The following is a 21,172-nucleotide window of genomic DNA, read 5'->3' as shown; positions in this document are numbered from 1 at the left end:
GACAAAGGTTTGGACTTGGGCAGGGGGGCAGGAGTTACCGCGGAGATGGACCTCAACATTCTGTTTGTGCTTTTCAGTGCTGAAGGTCTGGATGGATCATGGAATGAATGGATGACATTTGAAAAGACAGAGGAGCTGAGAGAGGAGAGAAAAGTGTATTCAGGGGTCTGTGTGGAAGTGAAAGGGGTGAAGGTAAATGCCTCTGTAATTTTTGGGGAGTGTTTTAGACATTGTATAACACACCTTTAGAGCACTCAGTGGGGTGACAGAAGTCACGCTGCCTTGGTAACCAGGATTCTAAAGAACAGAGGCCAACACCCTTGTAGATGGACAGGCAGAGAAGAAGAGAAACAGAAAGAAAGATAGCAAAACAGAAAGCTCAACTGAGACAGAGAGAGAGACAGAGACAGAAAGAGAGAAAATACATGTGTACTTTGCGTTTTAGAGATATCCACCATGTTTCTGCGTTTTCTGTATCTCTGGGAATTTTTTTTTCTCATAAATATTAATGAGCAGAATTCTGCTTTAACTACACGTCCTGTTGACCTTGTTCAGTCCTTCGTGTGTGTATGACTCTGTGTGTGTGTGTTTCAGACATGATAGATTATTCCATTTTCATATAGTGTCTATCTAGCAGGTTAAGGGCAGTCTTGCCCTCTCTGTCTTTGGGTTAAATCTTGTCTGTCTGTCTTAATTTACTGGTGAAATACTTTAGTGAAGTTGGCCAGTCAATGCGATGTCATTTCGGAGGTTAGAAGACAGAAGACTGCTCTCTCTCTCTCTCTTATTTATAACCTGTCTAAGCTCCCTTGATCCTCTCTCAGTCTTTTAGATGTGAAACAGACAAGCATTACTAAACGCTGGCCAAGGTTACCGCGGTTACCACTCCACACCTCACACCCACCAGCAAGCAGATCAAACGTTCCCTGCTGCAATCTCTGATCTCTCCCTCCTCACAAACCAGCCCCTTACACAGCCCTGTCTAAAACTGGGAACATCAATTCTATAGCAACTCTACACAGCCCTGTCTAAAACTGGGAACATCAATTCTATAGCAACTCTACACAGCCCTGTCTAAAACTGGGAACATCAATTCTATAGCAACTCTACACAGCCCCGTCTAAAACCGAGAACATCAATTCTATAGCAATTCTACACAGCCCCGTCTAAAACCGAGAACATCAATTCTATAGCAATTCTACACAGCCCCGTCTAAAACCGAGAACATCATTTCTATATCAACTTTATTCAGCTCTGTCAAAATACAAATATGCTCCACAGAAACTCTACTCTCCTCTGGTCACGTCTAAAACAGAAAGCATATATACATATATCACCACCAGCAAACATAAATAAATAAATAGCTACATAGTACGTCATTTCCTTATGGGTCCAGCTCACTTCTTAAGACACAAGGGTAGGATTTGAGTCTCATTCTGCAGGATGGGAGCGAGTCGTTAAACGCTGGAGTTATGCTGGGAGTAAGCTGCCAGATCACAGGGATATTAACATACGGAGATGTTTTACTGAACCATAGGGGATATTTGCCACCTGGCTGCAGTACTATACCTACACTGGGACACCACAGGAGAGCAGATTACACTATGCTCATGCGTACGTTTAGATTAACACAGCAGTCAGTCCTTTAGTGCCACCTAGTGGATCACTTGTGAACTTGCATTTTATTTTCTGTGTCCTGTAACACAGTGAATAGTAAGATGAGGGTCAGTTTCTAAATTCACTTTGCTTCTATGTTCTGAGTTTAGGTAAAGGTTGAGTTTAAAGATAACATATGTTAGGACTGTTATTCATTATTCCGGTTACTGGTTACCGGGAGTTTATAGACCAAGGTGTGGTTTAGACTAAGACAGAGGTGTTAGTCTATCTCCAGAACCACTCTCATACCATAAAACAGGAGGATCTTAATGGCAAATACAGTTTATTGCAATGAACCTTTTGTTCAAGGATCTTTAATGTCTTTACACTGCTTATCTATTTAAATAGGCACTAACATGTACAAAAATGGCACCTGAACCTAATTTTAATTGGGTCTGTAAGTATAGTGTGTAGAGTGTGTTGTTCCTAACACCAAAATAACACCACATATGTCCAGTCATTTCAGTCAGAAGTACTTGGAACATTTGGGTTAAAACCATCCCTTTCAGGTCATAGCAAAACATTTAAGGTGTTAGTTAGGTTGAATGTTTAACCTCCACTTGCTCATGATATAGTACTGTGGGAGATCTGCCAAGTGATTTCACTAATTAAATTTACAGAAAATTGTGCAGTTTGAAACAAAATAAAGACACTCATTTCCATTCCAACATACTGGCAGAGTTAAGAAGTTGTAAACAGTGACTGGGCAGAAACTGAGTGGAATTCTCAACAGACTCAGGCTTGGACCAGAGAAGAGTGTGAGGTGCCTTTAAATGAGACTTTACAACAAAGAGAGGAATGAGAGAAAGAAAGATGGACTAAGGTCCCATGTAAGGTTTTTTTTTTACATCAGGCTCTAACACTTGGGTCAAAGACACAAGTCTCAAACGAGTTCAGCTACCTCATTGCCACCTAAATGAGAAGTACTCATAAAGAGGTTTAAAAATGGACTAAAAATCTCCTTGGACTAAAATCTTATTGGACAGTCCTGTGGTCTAATCCAGAGTTCAGTGATACCTGCTGTATTTCACCTCCCATTAAGCATCATTCTGCCCCTCTCAAAACACACTCTGTTTGAGTCCTGGGTGTGAGGTACGGTCTTTACAGCTGCAGGTAGGGGAGCTACTGAAGTCTGTTTATGGACACTACTAATAATACTATTTTCTAATAATGTTTTTAATAAATACTGTAGTAAATGTAGGGCTGTTAAGATTCTGTAGATTATGATGTGAGTCCAGGTTGTTAGATTGGCTAGGTTATTAAAGGTACTCAGAAAACAAGAAAAAGAAAAAAAACATTTCAAAGAAATAAAGTATTAAAGGAAATGTTGACCTTTTTAACATTAAGTTCTTACCTTTAAAACAACTCTACACGTAGATGTTTAATGCATAGTGTTGCTTTGAAATGTAGCTTGTCAAGGTAGCTTGTTCTGCCTCATGGAATCTAACTGCTTCCAGTCACAAGGACTAACTGCTTGAATCTTGACACTAAATGACCACAATCAGTGGAAATACACTACACACTTACAGAGCTGTTCTTCTCTAAGAACAGGATGGTGCTCTGTCTTTACATGATGATGTAAAACAAAAATCATGAACCTCTACCTGAACAGACGAAGTACCTCAGTGAAACCACAGAGACAGGAAAAAAAAGATTGCTTGTATAATTTATTAAACTTCAGTGTTTCTCTGTAAAATAAATATATGGAAGAATAATTTAAAAGAAAAAAAAAGATAAAGCAAAGATCTTTACAATCCTTATGTTTTCTTACCTTCCTCCTTCACACTCTCAGCTGAGCATACATTCAGTGCAGAATCATTCACACACACACACACACACACACCCCTTCTGTTATACATTTACACACGCGCTGACTCTTACAAATATACACATACACTCACTCTAAGACAGTGTAGCAACGGGGTCTGTACATATACCACTGGAAACGGACATTCCAGCCAAATGTGAACACACACTGTCAGACACAGGGATCAGTGTGTGTAATCTGATCACTGGAGTGATCTTGTTCCTTTATGAGGCATTAAGGAAGCACTGCCATAAAACTAATACTGTTAGACAGCCATTTAGAGAACAAGAGAGAGGAGAGGCAGACAGAGATGAGACAGCAGAGGATGGATGAGAGAGAAAGAGAGGGATTTAGTTATAAAAAAAAAAAGAGAGAGAGAGAATGCTTAGGTGTACATTGTGGTTCTTTTCTATGATAAAAGCTCCAGAAACATGATTGGGGATGACCATAAAGGTAACAAACATGCACAGAGCTTCCACTTAACATCCCTTTTCAGTCCGGTCGCCTGTCTGGTTTAGTCTGAATTTCCCTTTAGTGCTGAAAAGATACTAGTCAGAAATCAGCAGCAACAGTTTGAGGATGCACACACACGCCACACACACACACACACACACACACACACACACACACACACATACAAACACAGAGTTTGTACATCTGCAACGGTTTCATCAGAGTGTATGTCGTGATAGCCGTTTGTTTGTGTACTAGAAAGCGCAGTAATTTAAGTATGTTCTTTAGTGTGAATTAATACTACAATCAAATTAAAATCCACTCCTTTCAAAAAAACAGAAAGAGTGCCACAAGCAGTAATCCTGCCCTTTAAAAAAATGAACACTAAACAACAAACTAGCAAACCTCTAAACACACATTCATATTCCCACCTCTGTCAATCAAGTGCAAACCCCACCCACAACCCCACCCCCACTGATAGTCCTTAAGCCAGCAGGAGAGTCGGAGGAGCAGCAGCCTGTGGAGAGCCAATAGCAGCGCATGAAAAGGGGGGCAGTGTCACTTCCTCTTGGTGGAGGAGGTTGTGGGCCTCTTTGTTTGCCATAGATGGTTGTGAATGGTGAGAGCATCCACGCTGACCGAAACAGTTTTAGCCGGTATGACTGTAAACTGTTTACGGTCTGAGCTGTACTTGTAGAGTTTGTCAATCATTTTTCTGCTAATGCTCTTGGGTCCCGTCCCGGTCAGTTTGACTATTTCTTCCGTGTCCGGGGAGTAACAATACAATGCACGGAACTGACAACCCCCGTCACGAAACAGGATTATCAAGTGATTAGACTCACAGCGCTCTAGCTCCTACAACACACAAACAAACACAAAGAACAAAAACAACACCAGGTCAGTCACTCACTCATTAGCTCCTACTACAACAACAGTTATGTTGACTTTACAGCTCAGTTGGAAACCACACCACCACAGAAATCACACACAGAATTATAGTAATATTAAATAATATGAAAGTTGCTTTTTGAGGCAACTGCAGCTTTGCTCCACAATTTCACTGAATATTAAGAAAGTAAAACAGTTAGTTGCTATGGCAATCTGGGTGTGTGATCATTTGTTAAGGTAATGGGGCTTTACCTCAAGTATAGCATTCTTCTGGGCTTCGTTGACTTTCCCCGCCAGGCAGCAGTGAGCGATTGCATTATGAATGATGGGCTTATTGGACTTCACACTGGGCTCTTTATACAGCCGCGGACCTAAGACACACAAAACCATGCACACTTACACAACACAGACAATGAGCCCGAAAGTGTTTCATACGTAGGTGTGTAAGTAAGTGTTAATGTGTGTATGGGTAAATGTGTGTGTGTGTGTGTGTGTGTGTGTGTGTGTGTGGATGGGGGTGTGTGTAGCTCACCGCTGTACTCAGCCACTGATGTAATAGATGAGGCTGTAGAACCATTGTCCCAGTCTCTTTCAAAGTTTTTGCTCACATTACGATTCAGCAGGGGGAAAGAATCCACAGAATCACCTCTGTAACACACACACAGGTACACACACACACACGATGGTCAGACATATCTCTCTCCAAAATATTCTCACACAAGAAGTCATCAAAACACACATTCTCAAAATTCAGGTATTTCTGTTTAACACATATTTTCTTACAGTATTTGAGTCTCACATACATTCAAAAAATAAACACGCGCACGCGCGCACACGCACACGCACATGCACACGCACACACACACACACACACACACACACACACACACACACACACACACACAAGCCCAGTTTTAGGGAGAGGAGACTAATTAACATATCCATCCATCTTTTATTCTTCAGATGAAATTAGATTCTACGCTGCATGTTTGCATTTGCTTAGGATCCCAGCATCACTTTGACTGCTGAAATCTCTGGAGACTATACACACACACACACACACACACACACATTTGTGCGTGCGCGTAAACACACAAACACACACACCCACCTCTGTGAGCCTCCTCCTGACATAACGCTGTCAGCCTCAGTGGCAGCAGAGGCCAGAGAGAGAGAAGAGCCAGAGGGAGCATTACCTAAACCCTCAGCTAGATAGAGAGGAAAAAGAGAGGAGATGGGAGGGATGGAGGGAGAGAGAGAGACACACAAGTAAGGATATTTTCCTTCAAGTTCATTTTGTAGTCATGCATAGTCCTACACAGGTCAGTGCGATCACTACAATAGAAAAACATAACAGATGTGTCGACTTTCTGAAACACTCTCCAGTGTTCACATTTAACTGTTCACCTCCAGCTTTTGCTGCTCATATGACCAAACGTCATCACAGGAATTTGTAAATCTGTCTCTCATTGACAATGTTTGCAAAAGTTAAATGTAGTTCTCTATTTATTCTTCATATGCGTTCAAGCACAAGCATGTTATAGATTCTTACGGGTGGCAGATTCTCCTCTGTGTAAAGATTTTGGGCGTGGTTTCCTCGTCCGTGGGCGTGGTTTGGCCACACCTTGTTCCTCCATTAACTGCTGCTGTTTCCTTCTCAAATAATCCTGTTTTATGAGTTCTCTACGAGCTTTCTCCTCCTCTTTACGAGCACGCTCCTCTTCAGCCTTCCGTCTGAAAAACCCAAACGCACACCCAAAAGCAAACACTTTATTTCTAGCACAGTGATACACACATACAGAGATTCTGGTGTTTCTGTTCAATTTAGAGATACGTACACACAAACATACCCTCAAACACGCAAACTCACGCGAACACTTAGAAAACACATACGCATGCGCGCACACGCGCGCGCACAAATCTCATTTGGAGACTGAGGAAACACACACAGAGTTGTTTACCTGGCCTCATCTCGTTTTAATTCTGACTCTGCCTCCAGCTGTAATTTACGAAGTCGTGTCTCCTCAGCTTTACGCTGCTGTTTCAGCAGAAATGCCGCACGCTTCTTAGCCAGCTCATCCTCTGCTTTCTGGTCATCCTGATGACACACATACACACACACACACACACAGAGTTTTATATATTCTTATTCTCAGTGCGTTGGGAGTGATAGCTTACTTTCGTTGCTCTGATATGTAGTTCTAAGGTACAATTCTCTTTCCTTCTTAAGTCTCATCATCTCAAAGCTAAATGCACTGGAAACATTAAAAAAATGATCAGCAGAAATCCATAATAATCAGATCCACATGCACTGATTTCAACAAGCAGACACACACATGCAATAATATAATGACATACACACATGTCCTTTCATCCAATTACTCATAATCTGCTGTAGTGACCTTTTCTTAAAGCCATTCAGAAACCCATTAAGTATTACACTACCGTTACGACAATTGTAAACCCAAGTAATCTGTCATGTACTGCTTGTTATGAAGTCATAATTATCCAATATAAATACAAAACTTAACAACCCATACACAACTAAATACTACACACATGACCTAATAACACACACAGACAATCTTAAAATATATGCGCACACAATCTCTCTCATTCTCTCTCTCTCTCATACCTTGAAGAAGAAGCCCAGTCCTGATTTTTGCTCTGGGTCTGGTGGTTCTGTGCTGGTACTGGTTGAGTCTGGGGGTAGTTCTGACAGGTCCACTTCAATCAGCTGAGCCTTGGCTCTACTCTCCTCACCAGGCTCGTTGTTCTCTTTCCCCGACCCACCTGAAACACTCCTTTCTCGGGCCAGTTCTGCAGGGATCGGTATTGGGTCCACGGTAGGGGGCAGGCTTAGGGGCGATCGTTCTGGACTGCGGCTTCCGGACCTGCGTCGGTTAACGGCGTCATGTAACTTGAACGTGGCACTCCGAGCGGCTCCTCTACTTAAGCCACGCCCACCCTCTTTAGCGCCACCCTCTTCCTCACCCTCTGAACGGGGGGTCCGGCCCCCTCCTGGGGAGGGCTTGGTGTCACCAGTAGTGTTAAACTTTGACCCCTTAGAGAATTTGAGATCTGTGGGTTTGAGTCGAGGGGTGCGTCCAGAGCTCAGTCTGGGGGGGCGTCGTGTCGGCAATGTAACTGATTCCATGAACTGCACAGCTGGCTTGATGGCTTCAGACTGCTGCTGGGGAGTATTTTTTTGTTCATGAGGAGACTCTGCAGAGTGTGTGTGTGTGAGCTGGTGTGTCTGTTCAGGTGGAGACTGCATACTCTGTTTCATCAGCATATCTTGCTGAAGCGAAAGTTGCATCATTTGCTGCTGTATTGAACAGATTGCGTCGTTCAGAAGCTCAATAGAACGGCTACATTCGCTCAAGTCCAACTCTCCGCCACCATCTTCCCAGGCTCCATCTTCTCTGGCTTGGTTTTCCCTGCCCCCTTCTTCCAAAGCCTCTGCTACACTCACATGCTTATCGCTACCACTCTCCACTACACCAGGGGGCACTGTTTTGCTTTGAGGACACTCTTTAGTCTGGTTTTGCTCCTCCTCCTCCTCCTCCTTGTCTTTGCCAAGTCTTGACTTCTCCTGATGCTTCAGTAGTCTCAGTGGCGTCTCGCGGCCACGCCCCTTTTTGACAACATTAAGAAAAGCGGCTTTGCCCAGCTGCAGTCGTTGCCGCGCTGTCAGAGTCTCTATTTTCCTTTTCTGTGATTCGATGGCGCGTCGTTTTTCTTCGAGCTGCATTCGCAGTTGCACGAGCTCTGATGCCAGCCCCGGGCGAACTCCTGTGGCTGTGTCAGCCTGTGCAACTGCAGGTTTTGCATACAGACTTGGAGCACCTTCAGAACCATCTGGAGTAGTTGCTAAGGAACTGCCCGTGCTGTAACTGCAGCAGCTGTCTTGCAGCTGTCCCGTACGTTGCATGCGACGTTCAGCAAAACTGGTCATGCGACCAGTGGACGTGCTGCTAGCGTGCGACAACGTGCTGGGACAGGGACTCGAGCGACCACTAAAGTTACTAATATCTTCCTTATCCTCCCGCTCTCGGATGCATTCTTCCTCATGCAGCTTCAAAGACTCCTCCTCTTCTTCCCTAAGCCCCGCCCACTTACTCCCAGCATGCTGCAGCAGCTCCTTTGCCAGCTCACGCTGCTCTTCATCCTCAAAGTCATTGTCCTCATCATCATCTTCCTCAAAGTCAGAAACGGAATCTTTCCGTATGTATCCATTGTCCCCGTGTAGGAAGAAACTTCCAGATTGCTGCGTGTGCACAAGTGTGTGTTTGTGTTGCGGCTCGCTAAAGGGTTGGCTGACTGTATATGATGTTTGTTCAGGGCAGTATGTGTGTTCTGTGTGACTCTGGGTCTGCTCTCCCCCTTTACGACCCATCCTTCCCTCTCCGCTCTCCTCTCGTTTGCTCGCCATGTCGTTTTTCTCCTTGTTAACGCGTAGAGCGGCTGGCTGCAACGGCTCCAGGAAAAAACTCTCAGGGCTGGGTCCGACACCCGAGGCCACGCCCTCGGTGCTGACCAGAGTTACCAGCTCCTCCTCCTGATCAGGGTTGTCATGGTGCAAGGGGCGTGGCTGGCCATTTAAACAGTGCTTCGGAGTGATGGAGATGATGTTGGACGCTAAACTGTCTTTGCTGATGGATCGAGCCAAACTAATGCTATCAAAACACATACGATCCCAATCCACATCCATGCCAGACAGAGGTCTGAAAGAGAGAGAGAGACAGGAATAGAGGAATATTCAGAGAAATGTACATCACCTGTCCTTTACTATATATCCTATAATATTTTGTCCGTCTTTGTATTAAATACATACATATATGTAGGCTTACTTAGGAGAGAAAAAACAGAATGAGAAAGTTTTGATTTCTTTACACTATTTTAGAATTCATGTGAGAGCAAGAGTTGCATGCATAACCTGTGACCCCTCACCTCTGTCTTCTCTCTGCCCAAGCAAGTCTTGACCCCAGTTTGTGCCCTTCCATTCTCGACAGAGAGTTTGACCTGTTCCTGAGCTCTACACGCAAACACACAAACACAAAAGCAATGAAAACTGCTGCATCCATATTTAACATATAGACGAAAACCACCTATAAGTAAATGGGAGGAGCTGGGGGGCTACCTGAAGTCTCCTCCCCCTGGGTGGGCTTTTGTTGTCTCTGCCTCAGTGGAAGGAGCGTATGTGAAGGGCTGCGGGTGGGACTTTCTTTGGTGCTGTAAAATGTTAGAAGATGTAAGACACAGACATATACACACAATTAACACAGAATAATGAAGTGTAAACACAAGCAAAAACATTTATGTCTCACAGATGTAAAATTAAAATGAACACTTAGATACACTCAGAAACATCATCACATATCGGTCATAACCCAGCCATCATCCCAACACACACACACACACCCAGAATCTCTCTTCATTCTGTGTATGACATAGACTCACCCTGGTACTGACTCCTCAGAGTGCAGGTAGTACCTCATACAGGTGTCTGGGTTTGGGCCTGTTACCATGGAGACATCTGCAGCGGGTGTGGCCTGGAAGCTGCGCTTGGTGGCGTTGGATATGGGCACGTGGGGGCGGGTACTCTTTGGCTGAAGGGCGGACCTCACTGTCAGATAGAATGAAAGGGCAGTTAACCACCTAGTGAGGAAAGACCTCTAGAAAGTGTTTGTAACATCAGCTTATGACATAATTCATTTAGACAAAAAACTTTATTTGGGAAAGATAAAAACTAATTACAAAAACGATCTTTTTCATTTTCAAAAGGTAAAACATTTAATTGCAGTGAAGCCCCAGCTGTAACAACATTCACAGTAAAGTAATTCAATTCAGATTTGTGCACGTATTTTTCCCCACTGACATGGAAACAAAGAAGCTTTACAGAAGGCCATGCATGAGACCATAGTAAGCATGACAGATACCACAGTGGCAGAGAAAATCAGAAAAAAGGACCATGGAAGGGACCATGACTAAGAGAGGAAGCCCATCCTTGCCTGACTGGCAACACACAGAGTAGAAGATGACATGAACACTAGTCAGCGATAAGAAGACCAGTCTCTAACTCAACACTGCATTACTGTCCATCTTCAATCCCTTGACCTGTTTTCATATCTGATTAGTTGTATGGAATGCCTCTAAGTCAGTTACATTTAAGGATGGGAACTCATCAGTTCTAATAAAGATTTAAGTACTGAGTAGTTCATTCAGCTAATCAGAATAATGAGAACGCTTTCTCACCATCTTTGATTTCCTGCAGATCTCTAGGCTGAACAAAGTCTGGCTTCACCACCTCAAACCACCAGAACAGCTCCGCAATGAAGACCATCACATTATACTGAGAACAAACAGACAGACAGACAGACAGAAATACACACACACACACACACACACACACACAGGTTATTCACATTGGACATGCTGCTCAGAGTGTGTTCATTTGTGTGTTTATCCCCAAATCCAGTGCTACTGCGCTGATGTTTTGCTGCTTTTCCCCCCCTTCTCTTCATACTTAAAGGTGACTTTACCTGGGAAACAGGTGTAAGTACACCTCAGCCAATCAGACATAAAAAAGGTTTGCTCATATCAAAATCGGCAGGTGTTTGGCCACCTCCAGGAATGGATTTGGGCAACCCTAACCTGCAACCTACACAATGACCCAGAAAGACAGGACACACAGCATGGAACTAAAGAGTGTGAGAGAGTGTGCGTGTGTGTAATTCCAAAGTGCTGTGTGAGCTGAATATTGCCTAAAATCTACAGAGATGAATGGAAACCTAGGTAATATCCTTGTCTTTCTGTATGCATGTACCTGTGTCCTGTGTGTGAATATATGAGCGTGTATGAGAGTGTGTGATAGCCTTACCTTAAGCACAGGCGGGGCATACAATAGGTCCTCAGTATGCAAGTAAAAGCACCTGTTCAGATACTCATTACAGAACTCCCTCAGCAAGTCAACATTATACACACTGTCTGCTAGAGATAGTACCTCCTTCAGACAGATGTCTGACAGAGAGAGAGAAAGAGAGAGAGAAAGAGAGAGAGAGAAAGAGAGAGAGAGAGAGAGAGAGAGAGAGAGAGAAATAACGTTACATTGCAAGCATTTTTATTTTGGGTCAGTCCACTCAAAGATAGGCAGCAATGTTGGGGGTCAGAAAGTGTAGTACTGATACGCTAAATAACAAAACATCTAAGCCCTTACACAATTAGAAATGATACAATACCAAAATTGTACTTTTCCATCTATGCTCTGAAACAGTGTAACAAAGTATTCAAACTCTTCAGTAAGGAATGACGTGTGTGTGTGTGTGCGCGCGCGTGTGTGTGTGTGTGTGTGTGTGTGTGTGTGTACCCTGTAGTCTCATGCACTGCGGGCAGTAGTAATGGATCACAGTGAGAAGGGCGGTGCCGTCACACACATCCCTCATCAGCTCCTCCACAACACGCATGTGTGGCAGCGTATGGCCCGACAGGTGGTCTCTACGGTAACGCACCTGAGCAGAAAGTGAGAGTCCCCCCCTCAGTCTCACAAATATTTTCTTATCCTGATGTTCATGACTGTACATAACATCACATAAATACATACATATATGTATCTGTTCTCACACACAAAAAAAAACATCCAACATCAAAAAGGGTAGGAAGTACAGCATCTATCTGAAAATAAATGTTTACATACATGAACGTTTACATAAATAAGTGTGTGAGTGAATTAAATGGCACTGTACCACACGAGAAAACTCCACAGGCTCCAACATGCAATGGGCCAAAGCATTCATGAGATCAGGCTGAGAGAGAGAGAGAGAGAGAGAGAGAGAGAGAGAGAGAGAGAGAGATTGATGGATAGAGTTAGGCATGGAGTGTAATGGCTGGCTTTAAAGGAGAACTCCAAACAAAACATAAAGATTTTGAATTTTGCTGCTGTTCTGTTTGATTATTTATGAATGTGTGTCAAATCTGACATATGTGCACATTTGTCTCATTATTACTGAGACTTTCTGGATGATTTATAGATGTATTTACTGAACTGACTGAGTGCTCCATGACTCTCATAAGTTTAGTTATGGAAGCATAGAGTTCTGGAAATGCTGCCTTGGCATCACAGTGTTTCCCATTAGAGTTGCATCTCAGAGAAGTCTGGATACATCTGCTAGTCCTCCACTTTTTACACAGTAGAGGACTAAGTACTGGTTACACAGTAGAGGACTAAGTACTGGTTACACAGTAGAGGACTACAGTACAGGTTACACAGTAGAGGACTAAGTACTGTTTACACAGTAGAGGACTACAGTACTGTTTACACAGTAGAGGACTAAGTACTGGTTACACAGTAGAGGACTAAGTACTGGTTACACAGTAGAGGACTACAGTACAGGTTACACAGTAGAGGACTAAGTACTGGTTACACAGTAGAGGACTACAGTACAGGTTACACAGTAGAGGACTAAGTACTGTTTACACAGTAGAGGACTAAGTAATGGTTACACAGTAGAGGACTAAGTACTGGTTACACAGTAGAGGACTAAGTACTGGTTACACAGTAGAGGACTACAGTACTGGTTACACAGTAGAGGACTACAGTACTGGTTACACAGTAGAGGACTGAGTACTGTTTACACAGTAGAGGACTAAGTACTGGTTACACAGTAGAGGACTAAGTACTGTTTACACAGTAGAGGACTAAGTACTGGTTACACAGTAGAGGACTACAGTACTGGTTACACAGTAGAGGACTACAGTACTGGTTACACAGTAGAGGACTGAGTACTGTTTACACAGTAGAGGACTAAGTACTGGTTACACAGTAGAGGACTAAGTACTGTTTACACAGTAGAGGACTAAGTACTGGTTACACAGTAGAGGACTAAGTACTGGTTACACAGTAGAGGACTACAGTACTGGTTACACAGTAGAGGACTACAGTACTGGTTACACAGTAGAGGACTAAGTACTGTTTACACAGTAGAGGACTAAGTACTGGTTACACAGTAGAGGACTACGGTACTGGTTACACAGTAGAGGACTAAGTACTGGTTACACAGTAGAGGACTAAGTACTGGTTACACAGTAGAGGACTAAGTACTGGTTACACAGTAGAGGACTAAGTACTGGTTACACAGTAGAGGACTACGGTACTGGTTACACAGTAGAGGACTAAGTACTGGTTACACAGTAGAGGACTAAGTACTGGTTACACAGTAGAGGACTAAGTACTGGTTACACAGTAGAGGACTAAGTACTGGTTACACAGTAGAGGACTAAGTACTGGTTACACAGTAGAGGACTAAGTACTGGTTACACAGTAGAGGACTACAGTACTGGTTACACAGTAGAGGACTACAGTACAGGTTACACAGTAGAGGACTAAGTACTGGTTACACAGTAGAGGACTACAGTACTGGTTACACAGTAGAGGACTGAGTACTGTTTACACAGTAGAGGACTAAGTACTGGTTACACAGTAGAGGACTAAGTACTGTTTACACAGTAGAGGACTAAGTACTGGTTACACAGTAGAGGACTAAGTACTGTTTACACAGTAGAGGACTACAGTACTGGTTACACAGTAGAGGACTACAGTACTGGTTACACAGTAGAGGACTAAGTACTGTTTACACAGTAGAGGACTAAGTACTGGTTACACAGTAGAGGACTACGGTACTGGTTACACAGTAGAGGACTAAGTACTGGTTACACAGTAGAGGACTAAGTACTGGTTACACAGTAGAGGACTAAGTACTGGTTACACAGTAGAGGACTAAGTACTGGTTACACAGTAGAGGACTAAGTACTGGTTACACAGTAGAGGACTAAGTACTGGTTACACAGTAGAGGACTAAGTACTGGTTACACAGTAGAGGACTAAGTACTGGTTACACAGTAGAGGACTACGGTACTGGTTACACAGTAGAGGACTAAGTACTGGTTACACAGTAGAGGACTAAGTACTGGTTACACAGTAGAGGACTAAGTACTGGTTACACAGTAGAGGACTAAGTACTGGTTACACAGTAGAGGACTAAGTACTGGTTACACAGTAGAGGACTAAGTACTGGTTACACAGTAGAGGACTACAGTACTGGTTACACAGTAGAGGACTACAGTACAGGTTACACAGTAGAGGACTAAGTACTGGTTACACAGTAGAGGACTAAGTACTGGTTACACAGTAGAGGACTACAGTACAGGACACTTTCATTAAATCTGACGACGTACAAAATTTGTTCATTTTTTTGTTGCCTTGTAATCTGATTTTGATTTGGTATGTTGCTTTTGTTTTTTTGTTAAATCCCCTTTTAAGCGATGATGGTCACTCACACACGGCCACTCACAGCATGAAAGAGAAACAAAACAAAGTAGAACGGGATTGAGCAGGAAAAGCCCCTGACACAAACACACACACAGATGGAAGCAGGGAGGGGGGTAAGAGGTTGGCACTTACAGGCACGAGCTTCCAATACCATTTGGAGGGAGACTATCCAACAGGAAGAGGCAGGATAAGGGGAGACACAAACAGGAAGAGTAGCAGATAGGTCAAAAGGTCAGATGCGGAAGGATCAGATTCACCTGAGAAATCTGATTAAAACCATGCAGTCACACGCTCAGTGCATTAGCCAGTAAGAGGAGCAGGAGAATACAGGCCTCATTGCATGCTAAAGCAGGGGTTTCCAACTGGATGTGAGGGGGAGGGGTTCTATAAAGGCGTGTGATTAGTTGGTTTTACCTTTTGATGACACGGTGATTCCATCAGCTGCTGTTTTAATTTGACTTCTTTCTCAGAGATCTCCCTCGTCTTTAAAATCACCTGGAACACACACACACACACACACACATGTACATACATACATACATACATACACACCCTACGCCCAACACAGGTACATTCTGGGACAAATACAAAAACACACTGAGCAAACGACTACATACACACTCTTGAAGAGTGACAGAGAGACAGACACAGCAGCTCTGTGCAGATGACGCCACACACACACACACACAGCTATGTCTGACCTTGTTGATCCAGAAGACCATGGCATCCTCAGTATCAAAGGGCAGTTCTTTGGAGGCACTGAAGGCAGAGAATCTTTTGACGCTGGCGACAACCTTCTCTATACTCATCAGCTTTACTGAGTACGCCAGCATCAGCCCATCTATCAGAGGGATGTGGGAGCTCTGTACACACAGGGGGAGATCCACAGTATACATGTATTCATGGGCATCCATGAACGAACACACATACACACAAACACACACACACACACACACACACACACAATCATAGTAATATTTATACATTTTACAGAAGTATGCAGGAAACATCTTGTTAAATTTTGATCCCAGTCCCATTTTTAATTATTTAAATTTTTACACACACACACAAAAGAAGAGAGGGATAAATATTATTTTAAAAGGCTCAAGTAAAATTCACTTCAAACATCAAGACCGACATAGTTCTTGTTTGTCAAACTGAATTTGTCTGTTGTTCCATCTGATTATAACCCAGCGGTTATGAGTGGAGATATGTTTCCATGTTGAAGGCCAGTTTAGTCTCTTATACCACAAACTACACTGATCTGTTTGTCTTAAGTGTTTTTGGGCTGTGGTGTGACTAGGCCAATACTCTGGACTCTGCTATCTCTACAGATAGCAAGTACCACTGTTGTTTTTACTCTGGATGTCCAAACATTTACGTACATCTTGATATCTAGATCTCCCTAATACATGGAAATTTAGAGCAAAGAATGTCAAAGAAACATCAAGAAGGGCTAACACAAAGCTGAATTTTGGACCATCTATTTTGCCTCTCCCAAAATAGATGGTATTTTTTTTGGGGGGGGGGGGGGGGGGGGGGGGTGCTATCTTTAGATTTTATAAGACCCTCATGACAAAAAAGTCCCACACTACAGAATAAATTAAAGAAAAATGGGAAAAAGAAGGTAATTTTTCAATATCAAATGAGGATTGGCTTGATGTATGCAAATTCCACTGAAAATGCACTGACTCTCACGTATGCCGGGAGTTTGGATGGAAGTGTTTTATTCGTTCACATTGCTCTTGTGTGCATACTTAACCTCTCCCAAATTGTACAAAGTTCTTAAATTTGTCTTATTCCTATTTTTTATTATGTATTTTTATTTTTATTCTCTTTGCAATTGTTAAAAAAAAAATCTGGAAAATGAACACTACTGTTGGTTTGATGCAAGTTTTGAAATGTATGCTGCTATCTCAAAATAAAGAATTTAAAAAAAAAAAAAAAAAGAGTGAACATTCTGGGTCTTTTTGATTTTGAGTTTTCATTGTTGTGTTCAGAAATGTGACCAACATCGTTTTATATCATCTTTGAAAACCTCAACGAAGAACAGCCATTTCTTCTGGAAACAGACACAGACAGGCCAGTCCTAATCATGCGTCCAGACCCGATTATTTTAATGCTCTTTTCTCTGGCCTCTCAAACAATACACTGTCGGATGAGCTGCTGTCCCTTCAAAATGGAGCAGCAAATGTTTCTAAACAGAGATGACATATTACATCAGGACTGAGTTTTTCCAGTGGTTATCTGAATTAATTTAAGTCAGAATTAAAGCATGTTAAAAGTCTTTTTCGCTTCTTTTTCTGATTGGCCAAATACCTAAATATGTTTATTGTCTTCTCTGGTAAACATGAACAGACCATCAAGAAACACCAATGTACATCACAAAAAGTGCCTTATAACAGCACCAACAACTTTCATGATTACTGGTATAATATTAATATTATTTCTTACATTCAGAGATAAACAGTCTGACTCCTCTGTAGCTTCCAAACAGCTCAAGCCATAGAGGCTGATATTTAACAGACAAAAAGAAGTAGCCTTATTTGGAGATTCACTCAAGTCAAAAATGATTTCTTACATATTCTCTGACCCCATAATGCAGACACACACGCACATAACCACAAGCACGCACACATGCGCATACACACAAACATGGACAACTATGTGTGGCTACGGAAAGTGATACTTTGACAACTTGCAGAGTCATAGTTTGAGGATAAAGCGTAAATGTGTGTGTGTGTGTGTGTGTGTGTGTGTGTGTTTGTGTAATGTGGTGTTGAAGGCCACAAGGGTGGCTTTTAACAGCCTTTAGTCTCCATAACATTCCATTTCATGCCACACCATGCAGAGAGATTGATGGACCACACCCACACACACACACACACACACACACACTCGCACTTTGCTGCACAAAATACTGAGCAGGCTAAGAACAGATGGACATCCTGAGCACTCTCCTCTCCTACTGATTAAAAAACCAGACCATAACATCACACATACACACATACTCCCGAAGAGATCACTCATGGGCAACAACCCAATCAAACATACCCTGCCCCTGACACACACGCGTGTGCGCACACACTAGGGATGAAACGGTACACAGGATGCTGTCTAACTGTTTGGTACGCCCCCCACGGTTCAGTACACACACATGAACCGCAGTATTATGATATGCCTGTTATTTTTCTATCGTTTTCGTTACCATGGCCCAAAAACCATGATACACACCGAACCGTGGGCTCACTATACCATTCTATCCCTAGCACACACACACACACACACACACACACACACACACACACACACACACCAGCTAATCCCACCAACCAAAACACTAACACAAAATCCCCAGCTTTACACACTTACATACAAACAACACACACATATACACAAAGAGACACATAGGTCAAAAGGACAAGATAATAACACAAACTCCACTGCTCACCATTTTAATGGGCGTGGAAGAGAGGTCATCATGAGACACGGGCGTGTTGTCTGACTCATGCACATAGATGCCCCGTCGTGCAAGCACTTGAATGACACTCTGGTGTGAATTGAGACTGGAGCCCTGTTCCCCCTGTTGTAGTAATAAACCACACACCCTACAGTAGAGGTCAGCACTCAGTAACAGACCCAGTACTGCTGGCTTAATGTGCTCCACACTGTACTGATCTGTGTAGAATGGGTCCCTCAGGTCTGCAGGAATATGGTCTAGAGAGAGAGAGAGAGAGAGAGAGAGAGAGAGAGAGAGAGAGAGAGAGAGAGAGAGAGAGAGAGAGAAAAGAGAAAGTTGCACATTTGTATGGAGCAGTGAATGTTCATGCTGTTCAACTGTGTATTTATTTACATATAGTATTACTGACAAAATCAGTTTCTAATGTCAGAAAACAGAAAATATGGTAGAGAAAAAGCCAAAGGAAGGAAGGAAGAGAGAGGTAGAGAGAGAGAGAGAGAGAGAGAAAGAGAGGGACAGAGGGAAGTAGAGAGAGAAAGAGAGAGAGAGAGAGAGAGAGAGAGAGAAGGAGAGAGAGAGAGAGAGAGAGAAGGAGAGAGAGAGCAGGACAGAGGGAAGTAGAGAGAGAGAGAGTGTGAGAGAAGGAAGCAGGGGGACAGACCAACGGATACACAAGCAGGCAGGTTCGTGCAGGTGATGGCGAGATGAACCTCTGCTTGTCAATGGACAAACATCTCAGTAAGATTAGACACACGACAGGTTACACTCACATAAGCCCTAAATTACTCACACTCTCTCTCTCTGTCACACACTCACTTACACAAAACAGCTTTAGGTTACATGGGGTAACGTCTTAGAATGAGTTATTTTTACTCTAGACAGTCTCAGAACTAATTTTGGCCGTCTGCTAATCTAGTGCTAACCAGCTTTAGCACAACACAAACACACAATACGTTGTTTGAGCTTGTCTCACCATGGTATATGACCAGTTAAAGGGCTTCACTTTGCACCAGTCACAGAATTGGAATTTGAATCTTTCCAGACTGTTGATAGTTAACAATAAGGTGATGGAAATGGTGATGGGGACAGGGATGGGTTGTGCGCGTTAACTATGAACAAGGTTCACCTCTGGGAGTCCCTGATGAGGAAAGGTCAGAGGTCAGCCAATCTGACTGTAGACTACACATGAAGGAGACTGTCTGAGACCCAAGGAGAGGTGTGTGTGTGTGTGTGTGTGTGTAAATAATAAGTGTGTACTGTCTCTGATAATTAAATAAACCCTTGATAAAGATGAGTCAGCACACTGCATACACACATATTTCATATATCAGTGGAAATTTTCCTTTACCATCCATGTCAAAAGTAAAATAAGAACTGTTAGATCATCCTTCACAACAGGGGCCAAAACTGTTTTGAAAAATACAAAATTAATGAAATTTTCTTGATGAAGATCTGAATCTAAAGATTTAACATGAATAATGATGAGACATAGTTTAATGAGTAGGCACACATGAGAGACAGAGAGAGAGAGAGAGAGAGAGAGAGTGGGAGGGGGGGTCAAGCCAAAGAGATTAGTGATGTCACATTGAGGTTGTTATTTCTGTCATATGATTAGACATGTGGTCAGCTCTGCTCCTTGGACAAACACATACACATACAGACACTCCAGGAAATTTGAACACACTCACACACGCTTAAAAACACTGTAAAGATATACCAACACACAATCATTTTCTCACACTCAAATACACACACACACACACACATACACAGATGAAGGACTGATGCACTGGAAGGACTAGAGCCAAGACCATCATCTCCTCCATGGATCACAACAACTGCTGACTTAGACTCTGTGGCTATGCCTATGCACTCTTTAACACAGACAAAATACAGGCAACCCAATAATGACATCAGCGTATGGCGTTTTCAGTAAGGCCAGCTATGTCACCGTCCACATCTCACCAGCCACCACACAGATGAATAAAACAGGGAGGGTAGTTTGTTGACCAGGTGAGGGGGGGGGGGTGTCTTACCTTCCCCATAAGCCTTGGCAAAGAGCCAGCGCAGATTGGCTTCTATTTTGGCCCTGGCTGAGTCATACAGCTCTAATGGAAGGATCTCTAGTCCTGCCGAATTCCCTCTTCTTTGTCCAGCTTCCCCCCCTGAGCACACATCTACATCCATCCTACAGACACAAAGACAATCTACACATTAGAGTTACAGCAGTACATCACAGATATGGTACTTTCATGCTTTAAGGAAAAAAATCACTAAAGTATTTCAAACGAGATTTAGAAACAGACACAGAATGCATGGTAAGATCATTAATTTGTTAATTTGATAGTAACAGCACCACTGTCTCACAAGTAAACTGAAAACACTTTAAACAAACAAACAAACAAACAAACAAAACACCCTTGATGAAGGGGCACATGGGACACTAAAGACATGGGCCTAGACTCACGACTGGTAATTCAAATTTGCTTTACATTACATTTTAAAATAATTAACAGATATGGAGCAACATACTATACTATACTGCATGCCTATGTTATCCTGCCATTGTCCAAGCATGCTG

General features: G+C 42.8%; 1 protein-coding gene across 1 annotated transcript; it reads right to left on the bottom strand.

Annotated features, from left to right (window-relative positions):
- Nucleotides 1-4,474: 4,474 nt before the first annotated feature.
- On the bottom strand, nt 4,475-20,778 carry camsap1a (calmodulin regulated spectrin-associated protein 1a). The gene is made up of 19 exons (XM_030767367.1): nt 20,628-20,778; nt 18,583-18,848; nt 15,833-15,994; nt 15,546-15,626; nt 12,550-12,609; nt 12,174-12,315; nt 11,688-11,827; nt 11,063-11,159; nt 10,268-10,433; nt 9,948-10,039; nt 9,758-9,842; nt 8,338-9,531; nt 7,440-8,229; nt 6,766-6,902; nt 6,357-6,538; nt 5,916-6,012; nt 5,337-5,452; nt 5,057-5,175; nt 4,475-4,771 (listed from the first exon to the last, which is right to left on the bottom strand). Exons 1-19 carry the CDS (start codon nt 20,776-20,778, stop codon nt 4,475-4,477), a joined length of 4,374 nt encoding a protein of 1,457 aa, XP_030623227.1.
- Nucleotides 20,779-21,172: the final 394 nt, after the last annotated feature.

This window comes from Chanos chanos, chromosome 3 (genome assembly GCF_902362185.1).
Source record: "Chanos chanos chromosome 3, fChaCha1.1, whole genome shotgun sequence".
NCBI lineage: Eukaryota > Metazoa > Chordata > Actinopteri > Gonorynchiformes > Chanidae > Chanos > Chanos chanos.
Note: the sequence above shows the minus strand (reverse complement) of the source record. Positions and strands in the feature narration are given on the sequence as shown.

What these genes read in the sequence shown, in the direction of transcription:
- camsap1a (XM_030767367.1), bottom strand. Translation starts at nt 20,778, where the DNA reads ATGGATGTAGATGTGTGCTCAGGGGGGGAAGCTGGACAAAGAAGAGGG. An exon ending in TCTGAGGAGTCAGTACCAGG is followed by an intron (nt 10,040 to 10,267) that starts GTGAGTCTATGT and finishes AACATTTTACAG; the next exon opens with CACCAAAGAAAGTCCCACCC. An exon ending in GACTGGGCTTCTTCTTCAAG is followed by an intron (nt 6,903 to 7,439) that starts GTATGAGAGAGA and finishes GTGTGTCATCAG; the next exon opens with GATGACCAGAAAGCAGAGGA.